The sequence below is a fragment of the Drosophila busckii genome, chromosome 3L (assembly GCF_011750605.1).
Source record: "Drosophila busckii strain San Diego stock center, stock number 13000-0081.31 chromosome 3L, ASM1175060v1, whole genome shotgun sequence".
NCBI lineage: Eukaryota > Metazoa > Arthropoda > Insecta > Diptera > Drosophilidae > Drosophila > Drosophila busckii.
This window is the reverse complement of record NC_046606.1, coordinates 10847485-10867846: the sequence shown is the minus strand read 5'-3', so window position 1 is coordinate 10867846 and position 20362 is coordinate 10847485. Positions and strand designations below refer to the sequence as shown.

The 20362-nt window shown below is 36.9% G+C and overlaps 5 protein-coding genes across 5 annotated transcripts in view; 3 read left to right on the top strand and 2 right to left on the bottom strand.

The window, feature by feature from the left end:
- Positions 1 to 5603, bottom strand: part of LOC108598225 (bbg) — a 134899-nt gene extending 129296 nt beyond the window's left edge. Inside the window, 1 exon segment of the mRNA XM_033293759.1 lies at positions 5544 to 5603. The gene's annotated coding sequence lies outside the window, so the exon portion shown is untranslated.
- Positions 5604 to 8513: 2910 nt separating this feature from the next.
- LOC108599332 (histidine triad nucleotide-binding protein 3) lies at positions 8514 to 9229 on the top strand. Its single transcript, XM_017986136.1, has 3 exons — positions 8514 to 8741; positions 8804 to 8997; positions 9059 to 9229. Exons 1-3 carry the CDS (start codon positions 8552 to 8554, stop codon positions 9092 to 9094), a joined length of 420 nt encoding a protein of 139 aa, XP_017841625.1. The 5' UTR covers positions 8514 to 8551; the 3' UTR covers positions 9095 to 9229.
- A 335-nt stretch (positions 9230 to 9564) lies between these two features.
- Positions 9565 to 12977, top strand: LOC108601159 (ubiquitin carboxyl-terminal hydrolase nonstop). The gene is given in 6 exon segments (XM_033293474.1): positions 9565 to 10368; positions 10370 to 10768; positions 10825 to 10935; positions 10993 to 11418; positions 11420 to 11814; positions 12328 to 12977. Coding segments are annotated over 6 exon segments (1515 nt in total). The 5' UTR covers positions 9565 to 10227; the 3' UTR covers positions 12371 to 12977.
- A 1472-nt stretch (positions 12978 to 14449) lies between these two features.
- LOC108599416 (CG13380) lies at positions 14450 to 15027 on the top strand. Its single transcript, XM_017986227.1, has 3 exons — positions 14450 to 14554; positions 14616 to 14761; positions 14816 to 15027. The coding sequence occupies exons 1-3, from the start codon at positions 14551 to 14553 to the stop codon at positions 14951 to 14953; spliced, it is 288 nt and encodes a 95-aa protein (XP_017841716.1). The 5' UTR covers positions 14450 to 14550; the 3' UTR covers positions 14954 to 15027.
- A 2304-nt stretch (positions 15028 to 17331) lies between these two features.
- Positions 17332 to 20067, bottom strand: LOC108599211 (prolyl 4-hydroxylase subunit alpha-2). Its single transcript, XM_033293511.1, has 7 exons — positions 19965 to 20067; positions 19870 to 19890; positions 19519 to 19825; positions 19261 to 19457; positions 18052 to 18710; positions 17488 to 17653; positions 17332 to 17426 (listed from the first exon to the last, which is right to left on the bottom strand). Exons 1-7 carry the CDS (start codon positions 20065 to 20067, stop codon positions 17377 to 17379), a joined length of 1503 nt encoding a protein of 500 aa, XP_033149402.1. The 3' UTR covers positions 17332 to 17376.
- Positions 20068 to 20362: the final 295 nt, after the last annotated feature.

Sequence of the window (20362 nt, the reverse complement as noted above, 5' to 3'; positions counted from 1 at the left end):
ATCACTTCCCGCGCAAGACACCGCACGCAGATTATTCACACACACATGCGCACTAGTATGCAATGAAGAGCGCAAGCCGCAGCGGAGCCCTAAAAGTAACGGTAGAAATTGCAAAACACACAGGAGCCCGAGCTGCTACCAAAAGCAAAATAATTGCTAATTTGCAACTAAATAACACTTGCACTTGCTTATACACATTCCATTAATTAACATAAATACTTTTTTGACTTATTATTAACGTTGTGACATGCGAAAAACAAAAACTAAAATTTTTAAACGCAGCGAAGAAAATTATACGTTTATCCGAATGCAACGCGCGAAAAAATAACGATCAGTGTTGCCAACTATTTAGATTTGTAGTACTGTGGATAATTAGGATAACACACGTATTAAAGTGTGTTGATTTATTTATGCTTTTTTTATATATATAACGTTATGACATGCCTAAAAAATAAAAACCAAGTTTTGAAATGGAGCAAGGAAAAATTAACATTTGTCCAGCCAATTCACGCGTAAAAGGGACGATCACTGTTGCCAACTTTTTAAATTTTAACATGTGTGGCTAATTATAAATTGTTTAATAATTTGTTTATGCATATGCATATGTATATAGCTATGGTTTATAAGTCAACACATTTATTAAAAACTTTTCAATTGTCCATACACGTAAGCAACCAAATAGTTGGCAGCACTTGTCTTTAACTTTTTATCCTGCAACATAAAATTAGCTTGTAGCAACGTTAAATATAAGTGCTAAATTGTGTTAGTGCTACTAGCAAATAAGAAATTTATATATTTTTTTATTAACATTATATTTTGTCATATTAATATTATTCTTGTAAGTGCGATCTTACAAGAATAATATTCATATGTTTGCCATTTATATACTAATAAAATACTAAATAATATTGCTTCGTTTCGCCGTTAATTAAATTTTATTAGCAATATATAATGATTTACTTATGTAATTGTTAAACAGTCACTTTTAGCCGCGGATAATACGCAAATCATTTTTATCCAGCAGTTGCTAAGTGCTAAAGTTGGCAACGCTGATCATCACTTCTTCGCGCTTTTTAATCGGATAAACGTATATTTTATCCTCGTTGCATTAAAATTTTGGCTTTTTGTTTATCGCAATGTCGCAATGTTAATAATAAATCAATAAATTCTTAATGTTAATAAATGTAATGTATAAATGCAAATGCAACTGATATTTTCAAGCGAATTAGCAATTATTTGTTTTTGCCAGCAGCTCGGGCTACGTCTGCCATTTGTACCGTTACTTTTAGTGCTCCGCGGTTTATGCTCTTTGTTGCATATGTGTGTGAATAATCTCGCGTCGGTGTCGCGTGGTTATTTTTTTCACTTATTTTTTTTTCTCTTACGTGTGAGAATTTGTTTCAGTGATTCCTTTTTCTCTTTGTCTGTTCGGTGGTTTAATTGAAAATTAGCTGCTGCTTATACAAATATTAATGCGCAAATAAAAGAAGTTATTAAGAATTAAGTAATAATATATAAGATATATATAATAAAGTGCTGAGCATTGGCACATTTTATGCTTAATAAATACATAACGTTTAATCTATAATGAGCTTCTACTTAGAGCAAAATTGTTTTGCACATAACTCCGCTAAACAAAGATTCTTAACATTCCGCCATGATAATGTTTTTGCTTCAAGTGCTTAGACTAATGCATTAATTTATTGCTCGTGTATGCAAAATTGGCGAGGCTTTCATTGATTTAAAGTGAGAGGGGGGGCAGACAAGGTGGAAAAACTTGTTGCAATTTGCTGGAAAATGGTGTTAATAACGCAAAACAGTTGCGTTTTAACATACATAGACGAGAGAGGGGAGAGGAGTGGAGTGGAGAGGTGGTGAGCAGGCAGGCTGTGCAATAATATTCAACGTCAAGCTGCAACTTCAGACAGAGCAACCGGCAATGGCAGCAACAACAACAACGACTCAGACTATTCGACCGCCTGTTGGCTGCTTATCTAACTATTTTAACCCAGTTTTGTATTATGGCCACATTCTTGTAGGAGCGCAAACCATAAACAAGTTTCAGTCAAGCAAAAAAAATAGAAGAAAAACTAATAGCGGCAAAATAAGAGTTGAACCTGGCAATAGCAAAAATGAAAAATGTGTGTGTGTGTGTGTGCAAATTGAAACTGCAAATGCCAATTGCAAGTGGCCGAAAAAAAAATAAAAGTAACTACAAGTTGAGCAACTTAAATATACGTAATAGCCACAGCTAAAAATTATGGGCCCTTTCGCATAGACTTGGCTTAAATGCAGGTCAATAGGGATTTACGGTTAGGCGGCTGCCGCCGCGCTGACTAAGTAACTGCGGAAATGGACGTTAATGAGAGCGCCGCCCGATTAGTAGTTGCCCCCCCCACCCACCAACCGCTACACCTGCTCCACAGCGTTGAATGGACTGGGCCAGTGAATTGAGCATCGCCAACTACAACTAGTACAATGGCAATGTCCAGCAACAATGAGCGCTTGTCTAACTGTTATGGCCAGAGAGCCAGCGCCAACGCCAGCGTTAACGTTAGCGCAAATTGGCAAACTATTGTATTCAGTTGCAAGCTAATTTGGCCCGTTCAGTTCAATTGAAGTGTGTGGAGCGCCATAATGGCAGCTTCATAAACTGGAGCACACACTAATTAACGGATGCGTTTAATTCAAAACGAGAACCTAATACGGCTTAAACTGCATACAATGACTGGTTGTCAGTTTAAATTTTAATATTGTAGGCAAAGGCAATGCCAATGTTATAGCAAAGGAATAAATTTGCTAATAAAAAAATTGTTGAGCCAATTGTTGAAATAATATTTCAAGTTGTGTGGATAATCAAAATAACATTACGTCGTCTGCTAATTCTAAGCAACTTTATGGGCATCAATAGCAAATACTGTTTTATTATAAAATAAATAATAACAACATATAAATTAGTTAGAACTACTTCGCTTAATACACCCAAATATAAAATATAATTCCTAAAGCTTTTAAAATATCTGAAGAATAAACAAGAATAATTATAGTTGCTAATGTGTCTACATCTATTCCTATTGCAAATATATGTTGAGCTCATATAATAAATTCTAGTATAGCATATATTATTCCTAAAGAAACGAAAAATATATAAATATATATTTTTAAAGTAAGTTATTCTGCGTCGCGAAGAATAAAATATTTGTATTTTTTTAATTTGCGTATTCTTAGCTTAAATGTAAAATAATAAAGCAGTTGGCAATATTTGATAGATGAAATTTTGAACCCTATAACAAAGGAGTTTTATAATTTATTTAAATTATATATACATACACTAAAACAAAAACATTTTTAAATAATTTTTAAATTTAATTTAATAATTTTGTTAACTTATATTCACTTAAATGTTCATAGTTGACATTAAATAAATAAATAAAATAATTGCTGCTACATAAAAATTGTTAATTTAGTGGGTCTAACAAGTCGGCTGCCTCTGCTGACTGCTCTGAATTTTAATCTTGTGAGCTCGTTAGAAAGCCTTAACGCTTTCGAACTGAAAGGTCCAAGCTTTGGCTATGACTTCATGCAGCAGCCATAAATAGATCACCGCATCGACAAATATTATAAAAAAAAAGTGTTTAATAGCTGCTAATAGCGAAACGAAGAGAGAAAAAAGAAGTAGCTGACACATTTAGCTGGCGCAGCTTACTAACAAAACATAGATGGCCATTGCTTTTAGACGTATTAGAGGCGCGTTCATTGACCTGGCAAGTTGGAGATTTTCTTTCGTGCGTGCTGTTTGGTCTACACTTGTTCTACAGTCTTCTTGCTGCTTGGCTATTTACACAATGTCATCCCATCATACAATTTATTCCAAGTCATCATGCTAACTACTAACTTCATTCTTAACTGCAGCTGTGTGGCCGCCTATACAGTTGCGTTTTATAATTATGTATTGTATTAAGTTAACACTTGCTGCCTTTTTCTTTTATGATTTCTGCTTCATTTTCACACATAAAAAAACGCATAAAAGATTCCTACGCCGGCAGTGTCATTAAAAAGTCAAATTTTTCCGTTTCGTTCTGCGTGTGCTTAGGTGAAATTTTTAACGGTGCCTAACAGCTGACAGCTCGGCAACGGTATACAAAGCCTTTAACTTGGCCAAGGGCCACTGAGTTATAAATTAATTTCTTTGCCTCGATGCTGTTGTTGACACAATTTATAGCCAACTAATAATAGCCTTGATAAGTTAGTTAGCTTAACAGAACTTAGCCAAGCCGCTTAGCTTTTTTTTTGCTTAAATTTAAATAATTGTTAGCAGCTCATTTCGCAAGAATTTAAGCAACAAAATGTAGCAATTACTAAATTAAATGCGAATCTAGCCAAAAGCTCGCTGAGCTCGAGTTTATAAGTTTATACATTTGTATATAAACAAATATCAACAACAGCCTTGACATTGAGCGCTGACAAGTTGCGTAAAAGATTTGTGCAACCGTGTGGAAAGTAAAGTGAAATTTTGTATTTAAATGATAGCATTTTGTATACCCTGTAAATTGATTAGTGAAGAAAAACGCATAACTTTAAATTTTAAAATAAATTTAATTAACATTGTATTTTTTTCATAAGCAGTATTTTTCTATACGCCATACAGGGTGTTCCAATAGTAGCTTGGCTAGCCGTTAAATGAATTATGCATTCTAAAAATGCAATCAAAATTATAGCATCTATTTAAGTTGTAGCATATCTGAAATCGAAATAGCTTAAAAAATTTATATGTGGCACATTTTTAATAAATTTAAAATGCTTCATATAATTTTTCAAATATTTTTCGATTTTACGTGAATATATTTTCTAATCAAACAATAATCAAAATTAAAAGAAACTTATGCTAGTAAATGATCAATCAAATATTAATTAAACAAACAATTATTCTGCATTATTTCAATAGCAAGTTCAAGTAGCTTATAGATTATTTATATATGATCTTAGAGCAAAGATTACGAAACACCCTATATAAACAAAATATGCAGTATATTATTATTATTTGTATTATTATTATTAGTTTTATTTTTATATATTTATTATTTACTACTGTATATACCCCATAATTTCACATTTCGCAGGTATAATCAGTGCCATAAACTTGTGTACACCTCTACACTCGTAGATTTATATGATGTGCGCTTTATAAAGCAATTTGTAAGTCTAAATATTTGATTAGCCTCAGCAGAACGTGTCAGTTCACATAAAGCGAAAAAAATGCATAAAAATATGCAAAACAAAATCAAAAACGTTGTTAAGAACTGTTAAGGCCCAACAATGCCAAAAATGTTCAATGTGAGTCACAGTTGGCGACTAAACAAGTTTTGTTGTTGTTGTCTAGCTGCTAATTTATTTATAAATTATTTGTTGCTGATCTTATAAGATGAGCTCAGAGTGAAACAGAGACAAGGTCTAAAAATATTAAATCATTTAATAATAGTTAGTGGGCAGTCATCAGCAACTTTCATATGGGTTATAAATTATAAACATTTATGTGGACTTACCTTTTTATTAATATCAACTGTTTATTCTCGGTTTGTTTGCTTTTTATCTTTCGGCGTCAGTTGTTGATTGTTGTTGGTTTTTTTTTTTTTTGTTGAAAATGCAGTCGTGATTTTTCACCACTTTCACATTCACAACGAAAATAAATATGATAAGCATAAAAAATATGTTGCGACTGCAGCATTTGATTTCTATTTTGCTACACTTATTGTTGTTTTGATTTCATTTGATTTGTTTATTTATTTAACAGAAAATTGTAACATTTATGATTAGCACACTATGAATTTTTAAAATAAAAATTTTGTATTATTATTACACTTTCCACAGCAGCAACACACACACAAAATTGTATACACTTTGTTTTAGTAATTGGAATTAACTCATTTGTCATTATAAACTGATCAGTAGACTGCATATTAAATTTCACTTTAATGTCTGGCTCTCTATGCGCATTTTCCAGCTGGAAAATTCATTTTCCACACACACACACACACGCTCACACACTAAACGCTCGAGTCATAAGTCAAGACTTTCAATTAAGCGGCTTTAACACGACTAAGTTGATGGTAATAGAGAAAAGATGCTTATGGGTAAAAGTGTAAAAATTACAACTTGCGCTTTCACAAAACTATTTGCAAATTGTAAAAAAAAAATTAGCATTTGATTTATGATAAAAAAGCAAAGAAGCAAGTGAGTGTACATGAGAAAAATATTCGAGTGATTTTTACTTAAACAAAAGAAAACCTTTGGCAATTTATAGAGTTCGCGTCTCAGTTCCGGGTTGAATGACAATAGATTGCTACTAAATTGGGATTTATCGAACGTTTTAAAATAAATTAAAATACACGCACAGCTGATCAACACAAAGCTTTTTACAAATATAACTGTCTGTGTGTGTGGAAAAGTGGAAAAACGTTGCCAGACCATTTCGAAATGGAAAATTGTCAACGCACATTGAACTTGACAACAAAAGAAATGCAGCAAACTTGCCAAAGGGGTGTGTGGGGGGGGAGTGGAGTAGGGAGTGTAAGCGACAGCGACGCGACAGAGGCATGCCTCCAATTTACAGTTAAGTGACGCAGACGCAGATGCAGATGCAAAACTCAAACGAGAGACTTTCGGGCCAGCGGAATGCCAAATGCACTTGCTGCGCCAACTTTTACAACAACAACTAAAGTGAAGGGGACCTCAGCAGCCGGGATCCATGATCTGCGTACTACACACGTCTCTGTATGTGTGTGTGTGTGTGTGTGTGGCTAATGTTAGCAAAAGCAAAAAAAATACGCAAGCTATGGGCAGCACGGCTAGCGGTACTTTATGCACTGAGTGGGCATGACGAGGAGCTAATGACTCTGGCGCCCCGTTTAGCGTACAAAGTCACAGGAAGTTTGCAATTTTGGTTACAGTTGTTGATTGCTCTCGCTCTCTTTAATCTTTAATCAATTTCATTTATTAATTTTTAAGTACACACACGCACTGTTTTAAGCTATACAATAATTGCTTAATTAGATTGCTTAGCACTGATTTAATGTGTTAATTAGCCGCATAAGCTCTACACAAATATAAAACGTAAAGATCGCCGCGTATAGTGAGCGAGCAACAAGTTGTGCGCACGTTCCGAACTCGTTACGTACCAAACTCAGACTGCGCAAGAGACATAAACAAGTTGAAGCTGGCCAAGCCAAAGCAGCGCGCGCAACAACAACAACTCAATACACTGGGCCGCAGTCGCCAACGGTTTCGAATTGGAACTTTAAAATTTGTGCGCTGCTCACTTATCGGCAACTTATGCGATTGCTGATTTCTTATAAGAAGTTAGTCGATTACTATCGTTGGTTATGCGACTCGCACGGCGCTTATTTTCTATGTTTCTTCAACGTACATCGCGCAGCTAGCATGCCAATTTGTAACTTGTTAGCACACTCTTCTTACGTTGCTCATTATGTTAGGCTTATTTACAGAAAATGTTAATTAACGACAGACCAACGGGAAAAGCTGCTTTGATCTCGTAGCAAACAATTTTGTTTATTCAAAGCAGCAAATTAAACGCTAAAACTTAAATGCAATTTGCCTTTGTGCACAAGTACATATGTATTCACATTAATATAACTTTAGACAGATCTTTCTTAAAAATATGAAATACAATTAAACATTGTTTGAATTGTTGTAAAAAATAATACAAAATATCACGAAAAATACCAGAAGTATGTTGCTCAAATCAAATGGTTCATATCGTTCAAAAATTCTTATATTAAATCCCTGCTCCTTTGCAATTTGCACATAATGCCACATTTTCCATTGGTTTGTTGTCGTTTTGTTAATAAGGACAATATGTGACCATTTGTTATTTAATTTTGTAAGTAAATTCCATTCGAAATCGAAGTCAAATGAGTCCTTAACTTCAAACATATAATTTTGTTGTACTCCATATCTCATTTGGATATCAAATTTTTCGTTATTGGAAATGGATTCTCTTACTATATAGAGATTTGGATACATTTTAGTTCTATAAGCTAAATAAATAAAATATAATTTACATAATTAGAAGTATTATATCATTCTTTTACTTACCCAAAAAGTTAAGTGTCGAACAATTCCCATTCAATTCTCTTTTACAACTGCATGTATTAGAGGTACTGAAACATCGAAGCGGGACAAATCATTTATGATCGCCCTACTCGGTAGTTATGCAAGTATCGTTGCCAAATTAGTTATGGTAAATTGAGTACTGAGAAAATTGTGTTGCATGATTTTTCCTTTTTTACCTAAACCTTTATAAAATATCTTCAAAATTGGATTTTGTTGCTCATTTTCAGGCATACGCAACCGCAAAAGGTTATGCTCAAAAGGCATGTCTTAAAAAATTACTTAACCTTTTTGAAACGACCGCGCTGCTTATGTTATCGAGCAGCATTGCTCGATACCAAGTAGATAATTGTTAGCTTTTCGGCAGCTGGTCACTCTTCGGCTGTGTAGCAGCTGTTTTGTTATTTGTAAATAAATTTTAAAAATGTCTGAACAACAAAATTGTATTTTCTGTGATATAGTATCAGGCAAAACAAACACTGTCCTCGAGGCGGAGACGGACGAGTGTGCAATATTCAAGGACATAAGGCCAGCAGCCAAGCATCATTATCTAATTGTACCGCGGCAACACTATGACAGTCTAAAGGTTCTTGATAAATCGCACGAAAATATGGGTTTGTTATCTACACTGAAACATGCTATATACATTTGCTAATGCAGTTTATGTCATTTTTAGTGTGCTGCATGGAGGAGGACCTAAAGAACTTTTTTAAATCAAAAGGCATATGCACAAAGGATGCGTTATTTGGTTTCCATTATCCTCCGTTTATATCTGTAAAGCATCTGCATATGCACGGGATTGCACCGCGTTCAGAGATGGGTTTTATATCCCGTATGGTGTTCAAGCCAGCTTCACTTTGGTTTAAATCGGTATTTATGCATTTTTTGTACAACAATTGTTTTCAATTCATATATGCAATTGTATTTTCAGGCTGGCGCTGCAAGGGAATATTTGAATCAAAAGTAACAGCGCCAACAAACAAGCTGCCATACAATTTACCAAAAATTCACAATTTAAGTTAATAATACAGACTCGGATTGGAGTCAGTCATTTGTTGCAATATTTTACGCATTAGTACAAAACGCAAACAACTATAAATGATTATAGTTACATTTGATTAAATATAAAATTAAAAATTCTATTTTGTGTATAGGTAAAATAGCTTTATTTATAAAATATCAATACCAGAAATATTCCAATTCAATTAAATATTTAGTACATTTTGTCAACACTGCTGCTTATCAACACTGTAAAAAGTTGAACTTCAACATATTTTAGTTACGCATGTTTTTGCTGCTCGCGCGCATAATTGTCATGGATGACAGTTGCGGCTGTGACAACTCAGTCGTCGTTTTTCTTTTTTGTACCTATGAGCAACGGTTCTTTGAAACTAGTTCAGAATGCAATGGGCTCAACTCGTTTGTTAAACGAAAACATTTTAAATTTAAACCCAATAATAATGAGAATAAAATTGCTGAAAATGAAATTACATCGATATTAAGCTAATATAACATTAAATTGCTGTGTGCATGTGCGAAATCGGGGACGTTCGCTGTCAATGCCAATAAAAAAGTTCCTATTTTACACAATTCGCGGTGGTGTTGATTGCAAAAGTGGCCAAAATTCGGCGAAAACAGCGCAAGTGTGATAAAAGTATAGTGCCACAGCCGTCTGCAAAACGAACGAAAACAAAAGAAAATAGCGTCGATAGTACGACAAGCATTTTAAGTAGCAGCAGCAGCGGAGCCGGTAGCTCAAATAGTAGCAACAACAACAGACGTGCTTACGCGTCGGTGGGGGGAAGGGCTCACATTGTACCACCAACAACAAGAACAACAGCAGCAGCAGCAGCAGCGGCAGCAGCAGTTGCAGTCGCTACCGCTGCCGGCCGGTTTGCGGTCAACGAAACTGTTGCTAGTAGTGGGCGTGGTTGGCGAAGCGGCGGTAGCGGCAGCGGCAGCAGTGGAACTACCAACGAAAGTGCACAGCTAACAAAGGGCAAATTTGATGCTCAGCATTTATCAGTCTCAAATTGCTTGGGCACTGTGCAAACGCTTGCGTTGCAGCTTGACGCTGACGCCGACGTCGACGCAGACGTTATGTCGGAAACAGGATGCCGGCACTATCAGAGCTACGTAAAGGAGCACAGCTACGATACGTTTCGAGTGATCGATGCCTACTTTGCCTCTTGCGTTAACAAGGAGGCGCGTGAGAAGAAGGTATGACCAGCAGCCAGTCCAGTTTCACTGCAATTGCTTTGAGTGCGGTAACTATGCCATTCAGTTATACGCTTGCCTGCACTGCATCTACTTTGGCTGTCGCGGTGCCCACATCACCAGCCATCTGCGTGCCAAGAAGCACAACATTGCTCTGGAGCTATCCCATGGCACACTCTATTGCTATGCGTGTCGTGATTACATCTACGATGCGCGCAGTCGCGAGTATGCGCTGGTGAATCGCAAACTGGAGGCCAAGGATCTGCAGAAGAGCCTGGGCTGGCAGCCCTGGATACCGACGGCCAAGGAGACCAATTTGCTGCTGGCCAATGCGCGTCGCCGACTCGTGCGACCCAATCAAACGATTGGACTGCGCGGTCTGCTCAATTTGGGTGCCACCTGCTTCATGAACTGCATTGTTCAGGTAAGTGCCAAGTTTTTGCATTGCAAGGCCGTGAATCCTTATGGGCATCTTTGCAGGCTCTGGTGCATACGCCCTTGTTGAGCGATTACTTTATGTCCGATCGTCACGACTGTGGCAGCAAGTCCACGCACAAGTGTTTGGTCTGCGAGGTGTCGCGTCTCTTCCAGGTTAGTAGCTTAGCTGCAGCACTTAGCAATTGTTGTTTAATCTCTGTGGCTTTGTAGGAGTTCTACTCCGGCTCACGCTCGCCATTGTCACTGCATCGTTTGCTGCATTTAATTTGGAATCATGCCAAGCACTTGGCCGGCTATGAGCAGCAGGATGCGCACGAGTTTTTTATTGCCACGCTGGATGTGCTGCATCGTCACTGTGTCAAGGCCAAGTCGGAGCACGAAAGCAAGAACAGCTCTGGCTCATCCTCAACGGGCAACTCCAGCTCCGGCTCCAGCTCGACGGCCAGCCATTGCTATGGACAGTGTAATTGCATCATTGATCAAATTTTTACGGGCATGCTGCAGAGCGATGTTGTGTGCCAGGCCTGCAATGGCGTTTCGACCACATTCGATCCCTTTTGGGACATCTCCTTGGATCTCGGTGAGACCACAACACATGGCGGCGTTACGCCCAAGACGCTGATCGACTGCCTCGAGGCGTTATACACGCGCTGAGCATCTCGGCTCGGCGGCCAAGATCAAATGCTCCACCTGCAAATCGTATCAGGAGTCCACCAAGCAGTTCAGTCTGCGCACTCTGCCCAGCGTTGTCTCCTTTCATCTCAAGCGCTTCGAGCATTCGGCGCTGATCGATCGCAAAATCTCTTCGTTTATTCAATTTCCGGTCGAGTTCGATATGACGCCCTTCATGTCGGAGAAGAAGAACGCCTATGGCGATTTTCGTTTCTCGCTCTATGCAGTTGTCAATCATGTGGGCACCATCGACACCGGCCACTACACTGCCTATGTGCGTCACCAGAAGGACACGTGGGTCAAGTGTGATGATCATGTGATAACGATGGCGTCGCTGAAGCAGGTGCTCGACAGCGAGGGGTTAGTTGAATTAGCTACTTAGGCTGCCAAATGAATCAAATCAAATCGAATCGAATCGAATAGCTTTGAATCAACAGCATCGAACATCAGCGGATTTAGTCGTGTTTCAGTTCTTAGTCTGTTCCACAGCGGAATTGAATTCAAGCGGAAGTGATTTCTGTGGCACTTCTGAATATTTAAAAGCTGTTGCAATTTTTCTAAATTATTTACACTTTTTGATTTTATCCTACGCAATATTCTAATTAATTTTATTTCAAAGTTACATTTCTTCAATTGACTTCATGTCTAAATCTTCAGTTAGACAATGGAAATTTTCCACATAATATTGTCCATTTCAAATAATAAGTGAAAAATTACATAACAAAAGCAACAAAAAAAGAAATTGAAGTATATGGTCCAAACTTAGCATAAAAGATATTGAATTGATTCATAATGATTCATTCAGTCTGATTCATTTGCAGCTCTTTGCTTCTATAGAAGATTGTCTTTTATTTATATTTTCTTTAATTGCAGTTATTTATTATTTTATCATAAGAACGTTCTGGAGTACGAGTGATCGAATAGACGAGCAGCTAAATGGAGTGGAAACTGCAGAGCCTGCAAAACAGCCAATTGCATCCATAGAGACTGTATCCCCCAATCCATATACACTCACTCTCACGCTCTCTCACGCACACACACAAACACTTGCACTCACCTGTGTATGTGTGTGTGTGTGTGTTGGTGTGTATTGCAGACAAGGACGCGGCAGCGCATACAAACAAATCTTATTCTTAATTATTGAAATCATATTGTTCTAAGTATTTCCCGCACGTAATGCTAAAAACATAATAATACAAAATAACATAAAAAACAACGTACTATATACTAAACGAAACGCTAAACAAGAACTTGCTTATGTATGTAAAACAAAAAACTTGCGCATAGCAACAAAGAGAAACAAAAAAAATTAAGAAAAGCATATTCCAAGTAGAGAGAAGAAGATACACAAACAAAATATTCATGTTTATCAGCTGGCGGCGTCGCTGGTTGTTTTGTTTATAATATAAATCAGAGACAAACAATAATACACACAGACATGCATACATAGACATATTCAATACGCACTTACTATTAGTGCATATGTACTATATTTGTTTATCTGTGTGCTAGATGACGCATCTAAATTTGTAGAAAATCCAAAACACATCTAATTGTTATGAGAACCAGAGAAAAAAAAAAACAAAATATTTGGTTTATATTCCAGAACACTTAGGCCGTTCCGGGAATTTGACCCGACCTCTCGCACCCGAAGCGAGAATCATACCCCTAGACCAACGAGCCGGTTGAAGGTTGACCGCCAGATACGTTTATAAGACAACGTTTGACTAATTCAGTTAATTGCATTTGCAAATTACGCTTTGTATATTTATTTTAAGTGCTTTATAAAAAATTTGCAATTTCGCGCAAATATGTTCTAAAGTACATAAAATATTAAATAGCTGCAAATAAGTAAAAGCAGGCAAAAAATTAGCAATGTTGTTTTCACTTTTAATGTGCTAAAAAATACCAAGCAAAGAAAGTACTAAAAAATGTTCTCAGCGGGCACTCTAATTTTTTTCTCTGCGCGTTAGCAAAGACAACAACCACATGCCGATAAATCGTTTGTTGGTTTTTCATTGTTCATCGAAAGAAAGCCTTTGCATAAACAATTTAAATTTCTTTTATTTTGCAAGTCAATTAGCAAATGGATACTAGAAATCGTAAGAAATCAAACAACCAAATGTGGCGTAGCAAGCCGCTTGTCTTGGTAGAAAACTGCATTTGTGAACGAAAGCGTGGCCTAATCCGCTGCAGCTGTTGCAATAAAACATTCGTAGGACGCATTGCTCAGCAGTGTTCGGCGCATCCAGAAGTAAGTAAATAAATAAAAGATATATTATATAATAATCTAGTTCTGCTTATCTAGACAGTCTTTTTAATGGATTTTCAACATTGCGGATTTTGCGGCGTCGCGGCAACAAATTTGCGAATACAAGAGACTGAGATAAAGAATACGAAAGTGTGGTAAAGCAAAATGCCGTTGACGGTATAACTGTGTACATATAATTTTATGTAAATAAAAGAATAAATTGGTTACTTTTCTTATTTTAAATAATTTCAATTGCATTTAGTACATTTAATATTGGATGGCAGCCCAATTGTCCATTTCATTTTGCTGCTAAATTCGTTGCTCATTTTTGGCAAAGCTGCACTTGCGCTTTGTTAGCTTATGTAAAATGTTGTATGTTATTAAATAAATATATATTATATCATCAAAAAAAAAAATTAAAAATATTATATAAGTGTATTATTATTATTAGTAAATAATTTACGAAAGCTTTGGCAGCGTTATTTACAAAAAGTAATGCAGCCCTGTGGCATATTAATTGCAAAATAAGCACAAATGTTGATTATAGAAGCAGCAGCAAGCGCAGCGCCTTTGATAATAATAGTAGAAAATATATATATGTATGTATAAACAAATGTGTGCGTTTTTGTTAATTTTGTAGCAATTTGCATATATGTATATCGATAGTTGATATGTTAATCAGCCCTGCAAAGAGTTGCCAGAGTAGGATATGTCTCTCTCGCTCACTTCATTTTTGAAACAGTTATTTTAGCAATTCCTACTATATGCTTATTCGTAAATAGCAGCAGCTTGTGAAATTTCATCAGAAAATCTTTGTGATCGGTAAACAAATATTACGCAAGAAAATGGGTAAATATGCCGTGGAGTGTGCGCATTAGTTAGTAAATTTAATTGTTTTATGCATTAACAGAAAAGCTTAAGTACGAGCTGCCGGCAGATTACAAATACGAAGTGCACAAATGCATTTGTATGCGTCCGTTTATGGCCTACGAATGTACACACTGTCATCATTACTTTAGTGGACGCCTCAAAGAGATTTGCCAGGTGCATCCGTCGGTAAGTTCAGGCGCGCGCATTTAAAAACATTTAAATAAATTGTACATTTGGCAGGATATATTTTTGATGGACTTTCGCGAGTGTCCCTATTGTCTGGCACCCAATTCGCAGGTGAAAGTTTCCGACTTGTCTATGGAGCAGATCAAAAAAATTGAGGAGGCCGCATTGCCAAATGCCAACGATGGCTTCTAAGCGAGTTTGATACGCGCTACACAAATTTTAACATTATGAAATCGAATTCATAAATCATATTATCACATGTATTAATAATAATAATATTAAAGTTAGACAGTAAAGCAACATTTTGACGTATATCGACATTTATATATAAAAAAAGGGCTGACAGCCGCAACATTTATTAAGTGCTCAACAGCTTGACACAGCAAGTGGCATGTGGCAGGTTCGCGGCTGCTGCAGATGACTTGACGCTTTGCGGTAAGTAAACAAGCGAGCTCTTGTTAGTCTTATATTTCAATATCTTATCTCTTTCAGCAGTATTTAAAACTTGGCATCCTGCATTCAAGTGGACCCTTGCGCGCATTAGAGACGCATCCTGCTAAGCGTTTCCAGTCAAATCGTCATTGCTGCATAACAATTCAATCACTTAAAAGTTCAAATGCCTCCCGAGAGAGTCCGAGACTGGGCGTAGCTCTACGCTAAAGTTTCCAAGCGTTTAATGCTGCCTTTTTTCCATGAAAAGCCATCAAGCGACTCAAACACACTTTGCTAACTTTCTTTTCTTATTTGATTTATACTCGCACTTACACTTAATATACATTCATGTATGTGTGTGTAAGCGTGTGTGTGTCCATTGTACATTTGTTCATGTGTCGTTGCCTGCGATTTTGACATCGCATTGCTTTTGTTGAGTATGGCGAACGGAACATGGAACAAGCTGTAAGTTCTTTTCGCTTATGATTATTATGATTTAATAAATTTAATTGCTAGTCAAATAAGCATTTTTTTTACCTAATAGATGTAAAAGATTTTTACCTAATAGATGTAAAAGAATATGTATATATTTACATATACAATATGGAGTAGATATGGGTTCACCCGCGAGCCTCTTCACAATTTCTTATTGACCGGATTGGATAGGTATAAAAAAACATTTAACTCTGAAGTTAAATCTTCTGAAGCGCAAAATTTACTGTTCGGAATATTAAGCGAAACAGTTGTTACCTTTCATAAGATATGTATTCAAAAGTATGCCTAGCTGCCAAAGGATAAATCAGTGTCCCAACCTGAAGCTGAATTTGGGTTCGTTTAATATTACTTTAAAATTCTGTGGCACCCCTGAGAGTAATATTGGGCCGAGTTGAGCTTTATGAAAATTTAATCGAGCCGAGCCTGGACCAGGACTTAAATATTTATTTGCTGTATTTTTTAGATGTTTACAGCTTCATTGGAATTTAAAAAAAAAAATATATTAATGTACTATAGTTTTATTGCATTCTTCAAAAATACTAAAATTAGGCAAAACTCTCTTAAACTTTAGAAAGAATTTTTTTAATTTTGTATTCTTTGGTAAAAATACAAAAAGTTCTAATGCAGAATAAAAAATATTTGTAAGCAGTGTAACAATTAGTGAACGCTTCTATTGTCTTGTCTTTTAATCAATAAATATTTATTACAGGTAAACAGCAAGCGCTGCAAAAGATGAGAGCTAAAAATAAATGTCAAGCAAGTAGCGATGGATTCTAAGAATTTTATTTATGGGTAAGAGCCAAAATGCATTTAGAGCAAGTTAAAACTTTCGCATGAAGTTTGCTTTAAATTTAGATAGTATATTACGTTATACGCATAGTTGATAAACGGATTAACAATAGTGCGCCAGCCCCAGTTGCTAAGTTGATGGGGGCAGCTTCAGGCTGAACACTTTTCTAAGCTAACCCACTTCAAATGCATTTGACAGCGACAGCTTCAACTACAGTCTGGCCTGGGCTGTTGTCCCGTGTCCTGTGCAGTCCATAGCCTTGGGTCAGCACAATTGCTTTTATGCTGATTTCATTTGCCGCAACACTCAACAGCCGACAAGTTGCACAAGTTTTTGGCGGCACAACACAACTTTTGGAGTATTAGCCACTATTTAGGGCCCGAAGTGCAAATGCAGTTGGAAAATTTTCCAATTAGGCGCGTGCCATGGCTCAGCTCATTGTGCTTAGTCTGGCGTAATCTGGGCAATTAGTTTGGCGACTTTGGCAGTAGTTTGTAGCAATTGCTTTAAATATTCATGAAAAACTTGCCAGGCTCTGGCTGCAACAGTTGTTGGATCTCTATCTCTCTATCTCATTCCTCTATCCTTTTCCTTTTCGCATTGTTTGCTAGCCTCGGGCGCTTTAAGCGCATCCTTGGCTATGAATGAATTGTCAAAGCGTTTGCCATTGTGCGCAGCTCGCATTATTTGAAGTGTGTGTGTGCAGCACTTGCTGCCACTAAATGGTATTTGGGGCACGAACGAACGCACAGCCAGCCAGCCAGCCAGCCAGCCAGCCAAGCTTTGAATTTACTGACGTTGGCAATTTTTAAAGCAAACAAACAGAGCACTCCATACACATTTTTTTTTCGCTTTCTCATATTTATTGCACTTGATTCAATTATAAAGCTTGCTTTGACTACGCCAGGCAAAGTCGATTGGGTCGCTCATTGATGCACTTGCTCAGCGCTGCAATGTGGATTGGCATATAAACTAAGAGTTTTTAATATTTATTTAGGCACACACTTACCCCAACGACTGCCCACTAGAACTGGGCAAATGACATAGTTGGCCAGCGCATCGCGTTTGCCAATTGCATTGAGATTAGACCAAAATAAGGCGCTGCCTTTTGGCAGTTTCAGCGTTAACTGCATTTTGGGAAACACTACAGCGCCACCTAGCGGCACAGTACTAGCCTGTTGAGCATAGAGATAAATGTTAAATAATTTAATTTAAATGAGCAGACGCATAAAAGTGGAGGGCAATCAACAAATACTTGGCGCACATAAAACGCTCTTTTTTCGATTTGTGTGTTTTGGGGATGCAAATAAAATAAAGAACATGCTGCGTTGCATTTAGAACATGCTATATGCCAAATTTAGTGCGCCTAGCTTTAATAGTTGCTGAGTTATTGCTGCTCATACAGACAGACCGAACAGAAAAACATATCTATGACGTTGCAGCTTGTTTTGCTGCTCAAACTATAGGCGCTTTCTTTAAAAAAGTTAACTGTTACATACGTATGCACAACTTGCTGCTACCCTTTTGCTAAATAATAAAAATATCAAAGTGTATACAATTTTTTTGTGCTTACAGCAAAGAGCATTGTAGCTTGCCGACTGCTTGTGGCTTGCTTCGTATAGTTGCCCTGTAGCTGGCATGCTACATGCTTGGACTTGGAGTTGGATTTGCAACGTGGATCTCCCAAATGTGCACCCAAACCATAATTAAGCAAATGCAACTCTTGATGCTTGGCAATATCCAACTGCATCATATCAGCTATGCGACTATTTAGTTTATCCACCAATCGCAGCTGATCAGCTGGCAATGCATAAGACTTGACTGCACTTGTTGAGCTCCAGTTTGTTTGCTCCTTGCTCCATTGCTTCAAAGTTGCAATTTCCTTGTCATGCAACACTTGATGAAATAATTTTACAGCTGGTTGCAGTCTGAGCATTTCTATCTTCAGCGCTGCCAACTTTAAAAATGCACTTGACTCTCTGTCGTAGCGACAATACAAGTTGGAGCTGCTGGGTGTTTGGCTTTCAGCTCGACATGCGCTCTGCAGTTGCGTGGGCTTCACTCTGAGTCTAGCGCGATCTTTTATAAAAATTTGCTCATCACCAGCTAGATACTGCTCTATGAGTCGCTTGATATCCTTGTTTTTGGCATCCTCGACTAGTCGCGTCACTATTGCACCAGCAGCTGCCCACTCTTGCGTCGATTTGTCCTTTGGCTTCTCTAATATGTAAGCTGCAGAGTAAAATTGTTAGAAAGTTACGTGAGTACTACAGAATTTTCGGAGAACCAATTCTCTAAAATTCTAGAGACTTTTTAAGAATGGTATTAATTAATAATTGTAATTGAGGTGAGTACGATCTGTTCGACCTCAACAATTCCGTGGGTTCCTTGCATTAAAATCCCAAACGGGTTTCTTTCTTCGCGGTTCCAGACTCAAGTCGGAGTAAAAGGTAACGATCTAATTTATACTTATCGATTGATAAGGTAAAATGAAATGAATGATTATAAATAATATTAATATAAAAAAATTATATCGGACATGGGTTCGGGTTGCGCCTTTAAAGTTATGAATGGGTCCGGCCCCTACTAATCTTAAATATTATTTTCTGACTCGGTTCGGACTGTGTCCATATCCATCTCTACTAGCAACTCTAAGTCGCTGTAATTAAATATTCTAAACGCTAAATTCACTCTAAAAGTTGACAAACTTCCAGACTTAAGACCTAAAGATCTAAAGATTTCTGTACCACTGCTTAGTTCGAATATAATATTCCAAACTTACTTTCATTAGCAATAGCTCTGGCATATTGCCTGTAGATCTTATGCAGCTTTACTCCGTAGACCTTTGAATATATTTTGCTATAAGGTTCTTTATATATACGTATGGCATTGCGATACCAGTGGGTGGAGCGACTGAAGGCATTACGTCTGAACAGATAATTGCCAAGAGCAAAGCAGTCCACCGAGTCCAGCTGCGCGCTGTAAATTTAATAAAATTTAATAAATTTCTCTTGCCATTAACTAAGTTTGTTTACTCAACTCGTATTGCTGCTCTAGAAGCAAACCCTTGATCATATGCGATGTCTCCAGATCGTAAAAGTTTTCCAGATGCAACAGTTTGCTTACAGCATTTCGCAAGTCTCTTTTACTTGGCGCTTGCTTTAGTCGCTCCTCCATTTGTTCGAGCTGCAGTGAGTCGGCTTTGATGTATTTTAGCCATTTGGGCCAATCCTGTTGTAGACGCCGCAGCAGCGCCAAAGCGTTCAGCGGATTGGCCACGTACTCCTCAGCAGCTTCGTAGCTTTTCATGCGCGGACGCTTCTTCATTTTATTGATTGCATAATTTACTATTTTAATATTTATATTATAATATTATATTTAATGCACTTACGGAATTGCTGATGCCGGATTTCTGCAAAAAAAAAAAAAATTATTTGTAATAAGCGTAAATAGCCAAGATAAGAGTTTGCACATGCTTCACCATACTTGCCACTGAGTTGCTGTATACAATTGTTTCCTGCTCTGTGGTTGTGCCACAAGTTGCATGCCACAGCAGCCAAATGTGCAACAGAATTGTTAGCCACGTCATATTTTGTTGCCGACTTCAAAACTACTGCAAGCTCTATTGTAAAAAAATCTGCAAATTAGTTACACTTCCATTTAGCTGTTTAAATTTTGGCCCTGATTTTATTTGAAGTATTTTAAAAAATGTATAAAAATACTGCTGTAATCAGTATAAACTCGTATTAAATAATGTAATATAATTATTATTAATTATTTTGTATATTATTTATTTATTTTCGCTTAAGAGTAAAACTCAACAGCAATATCAACAGTTTTATTGAAATTATTATGCATTAACTGTTTAGTTAAGTTTCTCTAAT

Coding starts and splice junctions, on each gene's coding strand:
- LOC108599416 (XM_017986227.1), top strand. Junction 14,762..14,815: donor TTTGCCAGGTGCATCCGTCG/GTAAGTTCAGGC, acceptor TACATTTGGCAG/GATATATTTTTGATGGACTT.
- LOC108599211 (XM_033293511.1), bottom strand. CDS start 20,067: ATGACGTGGCTAACAATTCTGTTGCACATTTGGCTGCTGTGGCATGCA. Junction 19,891..19,964: donor ATACAGCAACTCAGTGGCAA/GTATGGTGAAGC, acceptor TTTTTTTTGCAG/AAATCCGGCATCAGCAATTC. Junction 19,826..19,869: donor AATCCGGCATCAGCAATTCC/GTAAGTGCATTA, acceptor ATATTAAAATAG/TAAATTATGCAATCAATAAA.
- LOC108599332 (XM_017986136.1), top strand. CDS start 8,552: ATGTCTGAACAACAAAATTGTATTTTCTGTGATATAGTATCAGGCAAA. Junction 8,742..8,803: donor TAAATCGCACGAAAATATGG/GTTTGTTATCTA, acceptor TGTCATTTTTAG/TGTGCTGCATGGAGGAGGAC. Junction 8,998..9,058: donor CTTCACTTTGGTTTAAATCG/GTATTTATGCAT, acceptor TTGTATTTTCAG/GCTGGCGCTGCAAGGGAATA.